This window comes from Annulohypoxylon truncatum (genome assembly GCF_022578515.1).
Source record: "Annulohypoxylon truncatum strain CBS 140777 unplaced genomic scaffold F4807scaffold_16, whole genome shotgun sequence".
Classification (NCBI taxonomy): Eukaryota; Fungi; Ascomycota; class Sordariomycetes; order Xylariales; family Hypoxylaceae; genus Annulohypoxylon; species Annulohypoxylon truncatum.
This window is the reverse complement of record NW_025953802.1, coordinates 179,858-196,199: the sequence shown is the minus strand read 5'-3', so window position 1 is coordinate 196,199 and position 16,342 is coordinate 179,858. Positions and strand designations below refer to the sequence as shown.

The 16,342-nt window shown below is 48.0% G+C and overlaps 7 protein-coding genes across 7 annotated transcripts; 4 read left to right on the top strand and 3 right to left on the bottom strand.

The window, feature by feature from the left end:
* Nucleotides 1-1,038: 1,038 nt before the first annotated feature.
* On the top strand, nt 1,039-2,875 carry F4807DRAFT_425749 (uncharacterized protein). Its single transcript, XM_047997996.1, has 2 exons — nt 1,039-1,455; nt 1,574-2,875. The coding sequence occupies exons 1-2, from the start codon at nt 1,423-1,425 to the stop codon at nt 2,504-2,506; spliced, it is 966 nt and encodes a 321-aa protein (XP_047854170.1). The 5' UTR covers nt 1,039-1,422; the 3' UTR covers nt 2,507-2,875.
* Nucleotides 2,876-2,895: 20 nt separating this feature from the next.
* On the bottom strand, nt 2,896-5,238 carry F4807DRAFT_425748 (regulator of G protein signaling superfamily). The gene is made up of 3 exons (XM_047997995.1): nt 4,531-5,238; nt 3,787-4,474; nt 2,896-3,730 (listed from the first exon to the last, which is right to left on the bottom strand). The coding sequence occupies exons 1-3, from the start codon at nt 4,713-4,715 to the stop codon at nt 3,494-3,496; spliced, it is 1,110 nt and encodes a 369-aa protein (XP_047854169.1). The 5' UTR covers nt 4,716-5,238; the 3' UTR covers nt 2,896-3,493.
* A 457-nt stretch (nt 5,239-5,695) lies between these two features.
* Nucleotides 5,696-6,887, top strand: F4807DRAFT_84896 (ribosomal protein L31e). The gene is made up of 4 exons (XM_048003561.1): nt 5,696-5,932; nt 6,002-6,090; nt 6,176-6,250; nt 6,405-6,887. Exons 2-4 carry the CDS (start codon nt 6,004-6,006, stop codon nt 6,606-6,608), a joined length of 366 nt encoding a protein of 121 aa, XP_047854168.1. The 5' UTR covers nt 5,696-5,932; nt 6,002-6,003; the 3' UTR covers nt 6,609-6,887.
* F4807DRAFT_84926 (ubiquitin-conjugating enzyme) lies at nt 6,630-7,961 on the bottom strand. Its single transcript, XM_048003562.1, has 3 exons — nt 7,641-7,961; nt 7,237-7,569; nt 6,630-7,180 (listed from the first exon to the last, which is right to left on the bottom strand). The coding sequence occupies exons 1-3, from the start codon at nt 7,742-7,744 to the stop codon at nt 7,078-7,080; spliced, it is 540 nt and encodes a 179-aa protein (XP_047854167.1). The 5' UTR covers nt 7,745-7,961; the 3' UTR covers nt 6,630-7,077.
* Nucleotides 7,962-8,382: 421 nt separating this feature from the next.
* On the top strand, nt 8,383-10,753 carry F4807DRAFT_425733 (Pkinase-domain-containing protein). Its single transcript, XM_047997994.1, has 2 exons — nt 8,383-8,844; nt 8,908-10,753. The coding sequence occupies exons 1-2, from the start codon at nt 8,759-8,761 to the stop codon at nt 10,454-10,456; spliced, it is 1,635 nt and encodes a 544-aa protein (XP_047854166.1). The 5' UTR covers nt 8,383-8,758; the 3' UTR covers nt 10,457-10,753.
* A 578-nt stretch (nt 10,754-11,331) lies between these two features.
* F4807DRAFT_467547 (uncharacterized protein) lies at nt 11,332-12,157 on the bottom strand (the record flags this gene model as incomplete). The annotated part of the gene is made up of 2 exons (XM_048002500.1): nt 11,332-11,967; nt 12,059-12,157. 2 exons carry the CDS (start codon nt 12,155-12,157, stop codon nt 11,422-11,424), a joined length of 645 nt encoding a protein of 214 aa, XP_047854165.1. The 3' UTR covers nt 11,332-11,421.
* A 1,599-nt stretch (nt 12,158-13,756) lies between these two features.
* F4807DRAFT_467544 (P-loop containing nucleoside triphosphate hydrolase protein) lies at nt 13,757-16,333 on the top strand (the record flags this gene model as incomplete). Its single annotated transcript, XM_048002499.1, has 6 exons — nt 13,757-13,773; nt 13,884-14,739; nt 14,787-15,159; nt 15,305-15,370; nt 15,425-15,622; nt 15,676-16,333. 6 exons carry the CDS (start codon nt 13,757-13,759, stop codon nt 16,065-16,067), a joined length of 1,902 nt encoding a protein of 633 aa, XP_047854164.1. The 3' UTR covers nt 16,068-16,333.
* Between the last annotated feature and the right edge of the window lie 9 nt (nt 16,334-16,342).

Genomic DNA, 16,342 nt, shown 5'->3' with positions numbered 1-16,342 from the left:
AGCTGACGTTGCACTAGCCAATACAGTGCGGCGCATAATTGCAGGGCTCTAGAAGACTGTAGTTTCAAGCTTGGCATTGATTGTTAAAAGACGAAACATACCACAACTAATCGGAACCTTCTAAACTCGGTAACTAAAGCGATCTTCGCCAACCTTGCATCTCGTACTTAGATCTTGGCTAGAAGACGAATAGATCGACTTGTACGCATCTTTACATACTACATACATTTTGAATGATATACACCTGGCTGTTCAATGCATGAATAGAAATAATGTAAATCAAGGAGTCAAGGCATTAAATAGAAAAGTGAGTACCTACATAGGTAGTCAGCACTCCGTAAGACATTGGATATGCCGAGCAACCTTTGACCGTTACGGCAAGTTCGGACCGCACGGAATATACAACTTGATTAGTTGTACCTCCGATATATTGGCTACTTTATCTTGATTCAATATATTCGGCAAATGTCTAAAAGTAGATTTGCTCCGTATGGGGTGGAGGATTCATACGTATGCCATTATATCCGATTTTTTACTCCTTTCTATATTAACGTCACTTGCTCCAATACCAATGGCAAACAATACCATTAGTAAACACGTGTAGATGTCGGATTGTTATGCTGCTGTTGGTTCTTTGTCAACTCTGGAAAGGAATGGGCAGTACAAGCTGACTGCAGGTATTATTGCTTCATCAGTATCCACGATCACCAAGATCACCAATCCATCTGCCTTGCTTGTTCACCGCATTAAGTTTGATCTTGTATACATTCCTATACCATCCCTATACCATCGTATGATGAGGATTTTAGAGAATTCCATCCTATCCGTTGAATTCTTTGTTCGTCTAAAGGCAAGATATGCAAGACTTGTTAAGGTTGTAAATTCGGTTCATGCAATGCCTAGGTATATGGGTTAAGCGAGAAGGGACGGCTGACAGAGCAGTGAGCGATAAGATAAGAAATTACTGTGCAAATTGCCCCGCTATAGCCTAGATGTCACTAGCAGCGTCTGGGGTAGGGGCCTAGCTCAAACAGTGATGATACAGGCACCACTTCAAAAGTTCAAGCTTTGGTAACCACCGTAACCTCAACCAAGTCAACATCAAACACCAGCAAATCCACTTCTGGAATACCACGTCTCCTAACCGACGTGATTCTAGCCTCTCATTCAAACAAGCTTTGGGCGTTTCCACTTACCCTTACTCATTTCTATTGAAACGAATTAGAGTAGCAACCCCACAACCAACCTGCTAATCCGTCATTCTCTCATCGTTTCATTCCACCAGAGCAAGGCGAGCCGATCTAGAAGCTTAGCCAGTTAGCTTAGCTGTCTGGCCCTGGTCTTCTATCTCTCAGCCTTGCGTGAGCCTCACATCGTCCATACGCACGTTCTCACCGTCATTAGGACGAGGCTATCTTCACGATGGAGCAGACCAAGGCACTAAACGCTCTCGAGGTGAGTATCCCATATCAAGCACATCCCATATGCATACTTCCCATTACCTAGATCTGGACCTTACTACAAGATATTACCTCACGATACATATCGATAAACACACAGCTAACAACTCCAGCCTTACCTAGCCCTCACCAAATCGGCCACATCTCCCCGCGCAGCAGCCGACCTAGTCACCCAAGCGACCTCGAACCCGAACACCTACGTCTTCGCCGAGCTCCTCCAGGCGCCGCAAATCCAATCTCTATCCCAGACCCCCGAATACGCGCCCTACCTGCAACTCCTCGAGATCTTCTCCCACGGCACCTACCAGACCTACGCCGCCGCCCAAACCAGCACCCCCTCCCTCCCCGCCCTCAACGACGCGCAGGCCCTAAAGCTGCGGCAGCTCTCCCTCCTAACCCTCGCCCGCAACCCGCGCAACCTGAGCTACGCCAATCTCCAAACGAGCCTAGGCCTTCCCACCCCCCGCGCGGTCGAAGAGCTCGTCATCAGCGCGATCTACGCGGGCCTCGTCGAAGCGCAGCTCGACCCACGCAACCAGACCGTCCACGTGTCCGGCGTCGCGCCCCTGCGCGACCCAGAGCCGAACTCCATCCCCTCGGCCCTCGCCGCCCTGCGGGCCTTCTCCGCCCGCTGCGAGACCACGCTCCAGGACCTCGAGGCCCAGGTGACCAGCGTGCGCGAAGCAGCGGTCTCGCGCGCGGCCGAGACCCAGGCCGCGGCCCAGACGCAGGCCAAGCTCCTCGACGAGCAGCGCCGCGCCGAACTCAGCGCTAACGCCGCGAGGACCCTAGGCGCTCACGACCGCGACTCGGGCCGGCTCGTCGACGCCGCTATAGCGCGGCTCCGCGGCGGCGGCGGCGGCGGTGGCCGAGCCGCTGGTGCCGGCGCCGCTGGCCTGCAGAACCGCACTGGTAAGCGGGGAAGCGGTAGCTTGGAAGCCGGCCCAGACTACGTGGACGAGGCGATGGATCTAGATGAGGAGGACCCCGACGAGGGCGATGTCGGCCAGGGTAAGAAGCAGCGGCAGAGCCGGAGAAAGCTTTAGGGAAACAAGAAAGCTCGCGTCTAGCGCTTTGGGATTTCTTGGTCGAGAAGATCGTGTGGTCATGGATGGGTTGAGAAATGAATGGGCTGGGGTTTTTTTTTTCATGAATGCAACGCGTATGTATTTCATTCTCGAGCTTCTGCAAGATAACAAGGCTCGGGTAAGAAAAAAAAGAGAGCTCATCGTGTGGGAAGTTTGTGGAAGATAAGAGGAAGTCTAGAGAAGGGGAGCTAGAGCTATGGGGCTAAGATTAACCACCAGCTTACCACTCTAGCTTCGTCGTCATTGGTGTAATGGGACGTGGTGGCAGACCTAGACCATTAGCATGCAAAGACATTAAGATCACAATAAACGAAACATTTCTACGAATCACGGGTTAGGAGGCAGTGTAATAATAAAACGTAGAATTCATCGCAAGATTGGTTACAATCTGCAGCATCCAGCCTTGAAGCCGAGCTGATGAAGGTACGTTTCTCTGTGCTAGTGTACACGAGCCAGTGTAAAACCAGGCAAGTGGGTGAAGCGGCCACCAGGCTCGGTCCTTCACCAAAAAAGGGGGAATGGGGAACGAAGATGAATCCATCTAAGGATAAATGGGAGAAGTGAAAGGGTCCTCAGACGAACTGCCGGTGAAAACAGATTATCTGGGGACCAAATGTGTGAATCCGTAAGCCGTATGCCTGATTGCTTTTCCCCTTCACACCAGTGAAAGGATACACCCCTGTTGAGAGAAAAAAAAGGCAAGACAGAAAAAAAATCAACGATGAATGCGCGTGCGTGCTTGCTCGTACTTGATGGTATCACATTATCCTCCCCAACACAAGCCGCAGAGTATTATTCAAGGCCCGCAAGTATGTCTTGGTAGGCCAATTCTCGAAACTCCTGAAAGAAATGGTCATGACGTCGTGAAGTGTAATAAGATAGGCAACACTGGATCTAAGTAACTCCATGATGTAAGTTACCTGGGTAGGATATCCAGTTGGTTGCTTAGAGTCTATGTCCGGGTACAAGGATGAACAGCACGCACAGCGCCGCATCGAACAGTGCTGTCACAGCAAGAACGACGAGAGAACGCTGGAACAGTAGCTTGCGGACGTAAGGCTCTCGGATGCTAGTAAACTCGAATGGGGTCAACTCGGTATAACCAAGGAGCGCCATGATCGGATCCAGAGAGTACTGGTACGAGGCTAGAAGGTATACGCCGATAGTGAAGGGAAGAATTTCCTGCATTCTAAGTTAGATGATGATCCATGAGTAGTGAAGTCGAATAAATAACATACCCAACATCGAGTCAAGCGGGGATAGTCAAGGAAGATAAGATTGAATCCTGTCCAGAAGCCTCCAAAGAGAGCAACAAGACCAACGATCAATCGTACGATAAGAGTAGGAGGTATCAGGTTTCCGAAGGCTCTAACTCGCAGAAATCCTGGGAACGCATCTCGCTCCATGGCCTGAAACACGTAATCCTTAGCCACGTCGAAAAGTTCAGGGTCATCGCGATTGTTCTCCTCGATCTCTCTGGTTACATCGGCTGCGATGGTGCCATCCAAAGTGATCTCACGTTCGGCACCGGGTAGCAGGAAGGTGTAGAGGATTCTCTCCGCCGATCTTTGAATATCAATTCGGCTGAAGGCATGAGCCGGAGAATTCGAGTCGGTGATCTGCTGAGGTGTGCTAGAGCTAAGCTGAGTGCTGGCGCGAGCTCGTCGCTCCTGGCTGCTAGCAGGTGAGTCCTCGGCCTGCTGTTCTCGCAAGTAATTGGAGATCTTCGCATCTTGGTCTCGCTCCTTCTCGTTTCCAAATCGCGCGGGGCCATCGTGGCTATAGCTCAAGTCACCCATCGCATCTAACACTCGCGATGATCGCTTAGATTCCTCCGTCTCCAAGTCCGGTGTGCCCACCAGGACAGATCGTCGAAGTTCTCGAACGTAATGGCGGCAAAGTGACATGTGCTGTGCAACATCGAGCCTACATATCTTGTAAGAAAAGATGGTATCCAATTCCAAGCAAGGAGGACCACATACCAGAAGTCAAGATAGTCAACAGATCGCTGCTGATCTCGCATGTAGATGTAAAACGAGAAGAGATCGACGGGAGGTTGTGTACGACGGCAGAGAACCTCAAAGAGGGTAGGCAATCGGTTTCGTACCATGTTGTCGGGAAGAGGCGAGGTATTCGCCTCTTCCAAATTACTGCCAGCATACGCCATCTTGGTGAGTGTAGGTTGTTGTTACTAATTACTATGAAAAGCTGCAGTAGATAGCTTCGATCGGGAATTGGAAGATCCGGAGCTCAAATGGGAGGCGAGAGATAATGTGCGTATAGTTAGGTGGATTGGATTGCGAGGGAGTAGATGTCTGATTTAATTGCAAAGTAACCGCCAAGTTAGCTCTCCCCTTGGGAGCAGCTAAGTTTTTGTGCCGGTGCGCAGGGTCGCGTTGAACGTTACAAAGGGGTGATGTGAGTAACGTGATCGGGTTATCGCGAATGTTGTTGTCGGCGCACAAAATTCATCAATTGCACAAAACGAACTTAATCGTTTCAATATTCTCTTTGCGGAAAAAACACAAATAGAAAGCGAGTGAAATTGCGCTCGGCGCAAGGTTGGGAGTGTTGATGTTGATGAAGGAAAGACGACGTTGGGCCAGAATCAAAAACTGGGCAAGTTGTAAGATCATTTGATTTGCGACGTCTGTCGTGGCTGCCGGTTGTTGTTGGAGCCTAGGCCACCCGTTCCTAGATGACTGGCAGGCGACTGCCAGGTACCTATCCAACCAAATTACAGCGCCAGGGGTACCTGAAATCGTGGCACGGCAGTAAGTTTTTCGAAATTTCTTATGGGCACATCGGGATGTTTGAACCTATCAGCCACAACTGAGGTCATACGAATCACATTTTAGTCGTTAATTGATAGACATGGGGTAATAAAATGTGAAGTGATGCAGATATTTTACATCCCAATTCTAAGTCTTGTGAAGCTGCTGTGAACTTTGCACCATGCCTACCTACCTAGTACATAGAATGTAAATAATGAAAATTGATCTAAGAATAGATCCATCTACAGCTTTAGACATAAAATCAGTGATACTAAAAGTGCACTACAAATCACTTATGCTTTAGGTGCCCGTATTTGGGCCGACCCGATAGCTTGGTACTTAGGTACCTCCATATGAGTGTTGCTGCTTCACCAGCCACCGCTCAGACCAACCTGAATTTCAATAAGCCACATCTTTGAAGAAATACAGAAGTACATGAGCCACAGCAGCATCTGCACACTTCCCACAAATTGAAATTTAATTGGTTCGGCTAGCGAAAAGCTACCTCCAACCCTCAGCTTCCCACATCGGTGTCTCTTCAATTTTCAATTTCGCAAAGTCTCACAATACCACGACCGAACTTTTCGACCAACATCCAGACAATCATCCAGTAAGCCAACCCAGCACAGAAAATCCACTACGACCTCACAGAAAAATCTAACCATACCGCCCTATTCAGAAATGTCGTCGAAAGGAAAGAAGCCCGCCACCAAGTCGGCCATTGAGCAGGTCGTGTCCCGCGAATACACCATCCACCTCCACAAGCGTGTACGTCTATTCCGCAACAGAATCGGATCCTTTTCGGCGCATTATCCATATTAGAGGAGAGACAAAATGCTGATGGAATTAATAGCTGCATGGTGTTACCTTCAAGAAGCGCGCTCCCCGTGCTATCAAGGAGATCAAGGCTTTTGCGCAGAAGGCTATGGTACGAATAACCCGGATTATCTTCGAACTACCTCCCACATCCACATTCACATCCACATTCGCACTCACAGTTCCGATCTTTCAAATAACTCCCACCTTCAAAATCCACCCACGAGCACTCTAAATTGATCCAGACTTGGCTAACTTAATCATAGCAAACCTCTGACGTCCGCCTCGACCCTCAACTGAACAAGAAGGTGTGGGAGCAAGGTGTCAAGGGTGTCCCCTACCGACTACGCGTCCGAATCAGCCGACGACGAAACGACGAGGAGGATGCGAAGGAGAAACTCTACAGCTACGTCCAGGCCGTCAACGTCAAGAACCCTAAGGGCCTCGTGACGGTGGTTGTCGAAGAGTAAGGGAAAGCAATGCAAAGGGAAAAGCAATGTTTCGTTGAGATACCGGCTGGGTTCGAGAAGGGCATGGTTTCGGAGTTCCTTCTGGCTTCATTACATTAAGATTCAGTGATTGATGAATCAAGAACCGTGAACGACATATGTTTGGTCTGTTCACCCCATTTGCTACTTGCTACGACGTGATTTGAACATGCGTTTACGAGGTCCATCCCCAGCATCATTCATTACATCTTGAGAAGTCAATCATGGCAATGCCGCTAGCGAAGTGGGTGATAATGCTATCGTGTTCTCATTGAACTATGCAAGGAATTGCTATCCCCAGCCGTAAAACAACCTGTAAATGCACCGCGTACAAGGCGCCGGGACAGTAGCGGTCTAACTCGACCAACCATGCAAAAACTGACTCCGATTCTCCACACCGAGAGATCCCAAATGCCCACTCGGACATATGATAAAGGGTATAATGGACAATTTAGTCATCATCGACATCACGGTGACGGCCGAGAACCTTCTTCTTGAACTCCTCCGCGTCCTTGTCCCACAGCTCCGCTGCCTCGCCGTTCAATGGGGAAGCGCTACGAATAAGTTAGTAAAGTCATGTCTTACCTAAATCCAACGCATAGAAACTTACTTGTTCGGCTCTCCGAGCAGACTCTGAAGACTAAGGAGAACAGTCTGGATGTTGTACGCAGCAGTCCACTTGTCTTTCAAGATATCTAGGCAGATACGGCCGGAGAAGTCCACGTTGGGGTGGTAGATGGGAGTCTTAAAGAGCACGGTCGGGGGAGCGTAGGGATAGTTGGATGGGAAGGAGAAGGAGAGCTTGAAGGTAAGTCCGGCATAGGGAGTGTCATCTGGTCCCTCGATCGTTGCGGACCACGACATCAGGTTTCCATCGGCCGACGGGAAGGCTGAAACGCCGGGGGCGGGCGAGGTCATCAATTGCATGAGCTCCGTCTGCAATCTACATGTTACTATCGTTAGCGAGATGCATCGTATAACGGATACAGCTTTCTAGTAATTTCCCAACCGTACCTCTTGGTTACACTCTGTGCATCGGGACCTCTGCGAGTGCTGCCGAGCTTAGCAGCTTGGACGCTCTCGGGTGCTGTGTTCTGGTTTTCGGTAGGGTATTCCATCTTTGCTAATGATTGATCTTCGTCGTCGGTAATGAAATTGCCCGAATTCTAATCCAGGGAAGTCGAAGGACGAAGTAAATGCAATAAAGACTGAGTCAAGCTACCAGTGGCTGCTGGATTCGGTGTCCCGTAGTTAGACAAATTGTACAAGGAGAAAAGAAAGACGAAGCTGGAATGCAGTGTCTGTTAGCGATGAAAGGTTCTCGATCGATGCACCAGACCCAATTAATAACCATCAATTAGAGGTAGAAAGAGATTCGAGGTTGAGGAATGTTGTACGAACCTCTTTGGTCGATATATATCGAAGTGCTTAGGAATTGAAAAGTCGGGTTAGATATTGTGGTAATAGGGAAAACAATTGAAGAAAAGGGTACGGTAGGATCGTTTTTTCAAATTGTAAACAACAACTCTGACGTCCCGCCCGATTAGCACTCCTATGGCAACCGCGATGATGGGGTCCATCCAGCTCCCATCCATTGGAAACCCCCAGTCTTTAGCGCCTTCTCACCTAATCTGGCGGGTCTGAGGCGGTTGTGACTCCCCCCCAGTTGGTCAGTGCCAGTGCCGATAAGCCACTTAAAAGACTCACACCACAGCTGCACCGCAACGCAAGAAACTTAAACAGTTAATTATGGGTCCATGAATACCCTAAAAAGAAACCGGTCGTAGCCAATAAACTTACCGGTTCGCGAAACAATCTCAAACCGAAAAACACTTAAACACATCTATCCCAATTCTAGTTTAATTGGTATTTTGACGCGGTAAGACGCGTTCACAAGCCATCATGGTGAGTCCCTTCTGATATTTGACCATTTTGAATATTTTCATCTCTATTGGTCGCAGTCTCTGCCGGCTTAGACGTCTACATCGGCGCCTAATCCCTATTTTCGATTATATCCGATGTTCCATGTTCCTTGTCCGCTTACAAACCGAGTTCATCTTGGCGAATCAACTTATATGAATTCTCATGTTATACAATTATGAGTGAGCACTTCGAGAAGGTTTACTAACAAGATGATGCAGTCTCAACTAGACCCAGTACCGAGTAATCTTCCCTTCCGATTCATATCCAAATCAATCGGACGCGGAGCATATGCATCGTAAGTCACTGTCGCTTTCCATGGCCGGTATCCACTTATATTGCATACTAACGGATACTACAGCGTCAGAAAAGCCGTACCCCTGGATTCAAACACACCAGTCTTTGCTGTTAAGTTGATTCATAAAGGCTATGCAATGGAACATGGCCACATCTCAGCGAAGCAGATTGCCATGGAGGTTTCCCTACATTCTCACGTTGGTCAGCACCCCAACGTGATTGAGTGGTTTGCTACAGATGAAGACCGCGTCTGGAGATGGATAGCAATGGAGTATGCCGAGGGTGGTGATCTCTTCGACAAGATTGAGGCCGATGTAGGCGTCAGCGAGGATATCGCTCAGGTCTATTTCCACCAGCTCATCAGCGGAGTAAGCTTCATTCATTCAAAGGGTGTCGCTCATCGAGATCTCAAGCCGGAGAATATCCTCATGTCGGATAACGGCAACTTGAAAATTGCGGATTTCGGCATGGCTACAATGTTCGAATACAGAGGTCAAAAGAAGCAAAGTGTTACCATGTGCGGCAGCCCTCCTTACGTTGCTCCCGAAGTCTTGGTATGTGGCCGGCAGGAGAGGAAGTCTGGTATCGAACTCGTGAAGTATTCTCCCGAGTTAGTCGATATATGGTCGTGTGGCGTCATCCTGTTCGTATTACTCGTGGGAAACACGCCGTGGGATGAGCCAACAAAGGCGAGTTGGGAGTTCATAGAGTATAAGAAGACGAATGGCCGAAGTTCAGACGATCTATGGAAAAGGGTACCAGCAGAGGCACTATCGCTACTCAGAGGCATGATAAACATCGAGCCGAAGAAGCGATTTTCCTTCGCCCAAATACGCCAACACCCTTGGTTCACCCGCCACAACGAATTCCTAGCTGCAGACGGTCAGATCACCGACCCCATAAATCTAGCAACGAGGATGTTAGAGAACCTACGTATAGACTTTAGTCAGCAACCTCCTTCATCTCAGCGCGGATCACAGTCTTCGGCCGATGCCATGGACATAGACAATGGTCTTACCAAGATGGCATCCACCCAGCCAGAAGCGCCAATTAACGACGTCCTATTCGACTGGGAAAGACCTGCCCTACGTACATTAGCCGTATCTTCAACCCAGCCTATGTCTCGAGCGGACGCAACACTGCCACCTTCGGCAACTCAGTCCACAAACTTCTTTGACGCCTTGGCCGAAGAACCCTCCATGAGCCAGTTCTCTCAGACACCCGGAGTACCGATGACTCTCACTCAGCGTGCACAGCGATTCAAGGACATCGTCCCTGCGCATTCGTTCACACGCTTCTTCTCACCCATGCCGCCGCAGCTACTCGTGCAAATGCTCTGTGATGCATTGCACAACCTTAACGTGCCGCTGCCATCCCAGGCTCCGCACATCGGCCAGGGCGACCATGTGTCCGCGCTCAAGGTCAGGACCACGGACGACAGGAAGCAGAGTTTACACGGCGAGATTCTTATTGATAAGTACTTCCTCCCCGAGTCGCAGGAGCTTCTCGAGGTGCGTTTCGTCAAGCTGAAGGGTGATCCCCTCGAGTGGAGACGATTCTTCAAGAAGGTCGTGCTGCTGTGCAAGGAAGGTGTGTACAAACCGGAGGCTTAGAGAGACCACCCGGTTGGCCCGGTTGACCCGCTTGCCGGACGAATGGAATTTAAGGATTCCCCACTCGTCGTAAGGGGGAGTGACGAAGACGAACCTAGGTTCATACCCTAGATGGAGGTACGGCGTTGCTTAATGAATTAAGCGTAGGGTTAGGGAAATTTGCATGGCGGCCACTGCGTTAGGGGATCTGCTTCATGACACATTTAGCTATGGGAAGAACGATGCCTGGCATGACTGGGCGTGGTATCATACGACTGCATTTTCGTAGCTGAATGAATATAAAACGAATGAACTAAACTATCGTTATGTGTTGCTATGTAGAGTTAGGGTGCTAGAATCGTACTCCGTGAAGCAGAAGATTCTCTACTAGCCCCCAAAGCCTTCTTTGTCAGATCGAGGAATTGTAGAACTAGCCCATAATTCTATGAAGTCTCATATCTTCTTCAATCACTAAGTAGGTACGCAATCCATTTCGATAATACGAATAAATTCATTGCTTTCTTAATATGTACCCACTAGAAAAATGCCCCTTTTATCATGAGAGCAATGCCATCAATGTCAGTTTCGGAATTTAGAACATCACGTAACATCCTAAAACCAATTTTGTGTCATTCGTTCATTCGTTCATTATTCCGAATGCATGGTTTATTACTGACTCATATGTGAAAGACTTGAGCCCATGCGGATGGAAAGGAACCGATTCTAAGTAATTGCAAAGCCACCCATTTCCCCTTTCCATTGTCCTTTTCCATGTCCCTTTGAAGTGAGAGCGAAAGCTCGCCCACGTATGCTCATGGCCATATTATTCCACCCCACGTACCATCCCGGACCCTCCTCATAGCCCTGCTTCCATATTAAGAAGCCATCAGAATCCCCAGTCATTACCGTACCTAAGTCACCCCCCTTAACTCCCCTCTCCTTTCCATTCCCACCATACCACCCTCCCCCACTGAAACGAATCCAACTCAGCCACCTTCACGTTTCGGAGCCTCAGAGAACCCATCCATCCCCTCATACGCCTTGGCGCAAGCAGGGGGCTCGAAAGGCTCATCACCAACAGTCGGCACGAACTCGCAGCGCTGCTTGCACCACCAGGGCCTCACATCGCAGGGGTCGACGCGGGAAGCCTTCGCGTCGGCCAGCTGCGCGCGCGTGTACACGCGCGCCGGCTGCTCCCACGCCTCGCACACGGCCACGAGCTCGATCGGGTCGCTTGGCTCGTCTTTGTTAAGCGGGTGAGACGCTCGCGCGTTGAACTGCGCGATCAGGTCGAAGAGGTTGGGTTCCTCGACCGTGGTGGTGGTGGCGTTGTCACGCTGGTGGTGGTGGGTGTGGTGCTTGCTTGGGTGTCCGTAGAGGCCGAGCTCGGGGTTGTACGGGTACGAGCCCTGGCGCGCGAGCGTCTCGGCGACGGTGAGGGGCGATTCGTTGAGGAGTTGGATCGGGATGTAGATTGGCATGCGCTCGGGGTTGCGCAGAAATGAGGCCAGGCTGGCGATGTGGTAGACGGGCTAGAGGGTGTTGGTGTTAGAAAATGCGGTTTGGATATGACCTGAAATTGCGTTGGGATGTTGAGGAGAGGGTTCTAAGACGAGGACTTACCTTTTTGGGCGGGACCTCGAATCGGAAGATCGTGGTTTGCTTGTAGGTGACCCCGACCAGCAGCAAGGAGAAGAAGGAGAAGACGCATGAGGGCTTCATCGTGACGATTTTTCGAGGTTGGACGGTTGGATAAAATGTAACGTGAGGGAATGTGATTATTGACAATATTTAGTGAGTAATAATGGTAACCTTCGACGGAAGAGAAATAAAGGTGTAGAAATACTATTTTGATTATTTTTCTGAAGGGTTGAGTGATGATGTGACTACGGGACCCTTCTGGAGAAGGAAAGAGAAGGTTAAAGTATTCAATCCAAATTCAGCGGGTGCAGTTTAAGTGGATGATTCGTCAATCGTTGATCCAGGTTGTCGGCGTTGAGTCATAACTGAAAAGGCATGCCGTCGCTCCGGGAGACGACATGTCTTCTTACGCCTGTTGCCGAGTATACCATATCACGAACTTCAGCGTAACCTTCCAGTATACATGGGTCTGTCGACGGCGGGATCTACTTCAATGAACCCCTATCTTCGAAAGGTACCAGTTTTCCAGCAGAGACGTCGTTTTGAAGTGGTTGCCGTCGGACCAATCTCCCGTCGATATATTCACCGATATGTGATATCCAGCACAAAACATGATCAGCTATCGTGAAAGCCCCTTTACATTTATATTACTTACCTCTATAAAATGTTCATCTAATATACTAGCAACATCCACGAAGCATATAATATCACCCTAATGCTCTTAGTATTCTAAGAAACTTAGAGTATCATTGTAATCATGCCAAGGGACGAAATTCTGAGCTTCGGAAATACTCACACACTTCTTTCTAAACTTAAGCACGAAGTAGATCTTACTTTGAGAAACCTCCATGCGGAACAAATCCACACTCATGACTTCCTACTGATCCTGTATCCCTGGCATATAGATGGCTAGCGTTATTGCATATGAATGATGCCTAGATACCTCGTATGGGAACCTCACGGACTGGAAGTTTTTGAGTCTGAGAATGGCATTTTCTATGCCGTGTGCAAGCTATAGAATAAACCGTGTGTGGACAAGGCAACAGAGTTGGTACTTCACTGAGTCAAAGATCAGTATCAGTAATTAATGCCATAACCAGAGGCGTTAGAAGTCTGGTTAATGAGAATTCGGCCTACAGTTTTGTTTGTGGGAGATGAGAGTAGTGGTTGGTCCTAGAACTTAATATACAAAGAGTATTAGACTACCGAGGTAGAGGCTGTATACATTTCTTAGTAACTGCCTAGTCACATAATTGAAGTATAAATGAACTGGGGCAGGAACTCCTACATATAGGGAGATACGTGTAGTGGAATGATCCAAATCCAGGCGGTCATCTCCAAGGCTCTTTGAGAAAGACTTTTGACACCTAGGTAATTAGCCTCCAGGTGCCTTGTAAATCACCACCCTTCATAGCCGCGTATATTGACCCGTAGTGGGGTTGAACATTCCTATGCAGCGCTTTAGTACGTATGTCCTGATAGGCAGATGTTCCAACGACGTCCCCTTTCCATACATATCCTTTTTCAAGCATATATGCTTAATGAGTCTATATAAAATGATATGATAGGCCTAGTCGTGTTCGTACTTCTATTGACATCCTAGCCAAGTAAACCAATAGATCAGCTCTCAACTTATAATTCTCCCATATACACAACAATAGCCGATAAGACATTTTAAGAATGGATTCCGATCTCAGGTACGCATGTTGTCTTTTCACCAGATGTATCAAAAATGATACAAAAAGGTTGAAAAGATTAAGCATAATTCTTTTACTTCAAGATTACAGTGTTAACCCACTTGAAATAGAAGTTCGAGTGCGTCATGGGAGTCTCCCCCTGAGGATGACCCCAATGATATGCCAGATATAAAGCATTGGTACGCACATGTAAATGAGTCAATAACAGGCGATATTATCTGGAGGGAAGATCCGCCTGTCGGTTACACGCGCGAACAATATCAGCCAGCTGCAAGCGATGCCGACAAGTGGTCCATCATACATTACCATCGAGCAGACCTAACTACAGATCGCATTGACATTGTGGACTTCGAATTAAAGTTGTTTCTCGGCGATGTTCTATCTGATTATACTGACGTTTCTGTCGAGACCTCTTTGCAGTTGCGCCCTCCTTTCCTCCCGATTCTACATTGTTGGGAGAACTTTTTATCAATTGAGCGAATGGTATATGGCAGACACGGGGACCCGCTCGTCGGTTATCTAAAGAAAGTCTTGGCCAAAGAGTTGGAAGGGTCATTCAAAGCTTTGCGTGATCTTAAAAACGATGGATATATCGAATTCAAAAATATCCTAGTTCCGTTGATACCGGGCGAGGTTATTCTACGGTCTGACAATGGCTTTCTAACAGCTGCAATCCTCGGAGATGCGCATGTTGTAACTGATCCGATGAGAAAAGAATATTGCTCCCTAGAAGTTTGGTTATTCACTTGGGATGGGTCCAACTTTGGATTCAAACAAAGGAATTGGAGCATCGATGCATTTGATGGATCACATCGACTTGTGGATCTTGAAGTTTATCCTCTAAAATTCCATCCGAATCAAGAGGAAATACAGCGAATCCTGATTAAAAGAGGAAGATCCTTCGAGAGTCTGTGTGGACAGCATATCATGAAATACGACGGCTATGTATATCCAGAAACAGTAGCAGTGAGTCGAGCGATAATGGCGCAAAGTGATCATCTAACCAAGTACAGTTGTCGGAGCGAATCATCATCGACGCAAAGGCATATTACAAAATACAGAAGCGGTCAGTTCCGGTATTGAGAGCGGATGCAACCGGAAGATCAGAGATTCTTTCAACTACCTCATGTTCTAATAGGAGCCAACATCAAGATGCCCTCACTGAAAAACAGTGCCTTCTGGCTCCGCCATATGTTAAGGGCTTTGCTCTTAGCAGAAAAGAATTCTTCAACTTCTATGTCGACAACATCAGCCCTGTTGTGTGGAATGATCGTCTCCTTGGAAATCTCATCATAGAGGAGCAGAATAAAGAAATGCTGCTTGCTCTTGTCGCACACTCTGCAGAAATGAGGGGCGGCGTATTTAGCGACTCCCCGGAAGGGAAAGGTAAGCCGGATCTTGCTATCTGTCCATGAAACTCATCTCCTTCTCTTTCTTGTTCTTTTGCCTAGGCTTGATATCATTTGATCGTCCCCCCAGTCCTTAATTTGATGCTAGCCGTGGAGATTATACTAACGATGATCCCAATTAGGAAAAGGAATGGTAATACTCCTTGCTGGGCCTCCTGGCGTGGGAAAAACGTTGACAGTTGAGTCAAGTAAGAGATTCCCGTGCGATATAAATTTTATAGTTATACTAATAATGGATTCAGTTGCGGAAGAACTCAAAAGGCCTTTATATAAAATCAGCCCCGGGGACCTTGGAATTGTAGCCAAAGACGTGGAACACGCTTTGAAAGTTGCTTTTGCTCGATGCTCTCACTGGAATGCAGTGGTGCTCATCGACGAAGCTGACATATTCTTAGAGAGAAGATCGAGCAATGATTTGGCCAGAAACGAGCTAGTTACAAGTAAGCTGTTACGGTATAGATCTGATGTAATCAGGGCTAATTCTTTTTTGTAGTCTTCCTGGCGATGTTAGAGAATTACCAAGGAACGCTGGTCCTTACTACCAATAGGACGAAAACCATAGATTCAGCTTTTCAGTCCCGAATCGACATAATTCTGACTCTGGAAAATTTAAATCGAGATGCTCGACGGAAGATCTGGTCAAACTTCATTAGCACACTCCCACCAGACTCTGTGGACCTGAGTTTGAGTGATGTCGATAGTCTATCAAGATGGTTGATCAATGGCAGACAGATCAAGAGTGCCTTTAAGACTGCTCGAATCATTGCTATCAAGCGACAGATGCCGCTGAGATTGAGCCACCTTGAGATCGTTTTCAACGTACAGAAAAAGGGGTCCAGGTTAATTGATAATCAGGAAGGGCGATGGGAGGTGGTGAAAGACTAAGCATCACATAGTAGTCAAGATGGATCTGGTCGGGGGAAAGGGGTTCTTTTGCAGTTCCTGGTACTTCCATAGCTGCATTGGCTGCTTTGTAGAGCACAATTTAAGCTAGGGATCATAGTATGATGGAGGGATTATGTTAGGCTAACCTCCTAAGTTGCTAAGAATCAGACTGCGGATAGGATGAACTGAGGACTGCCCTTAATAAAGCCTGTGAGGATTGATAACTTGTTGCAGAGATTCTAAGATTTGAGTCTATATGACACGCTTACACGAGT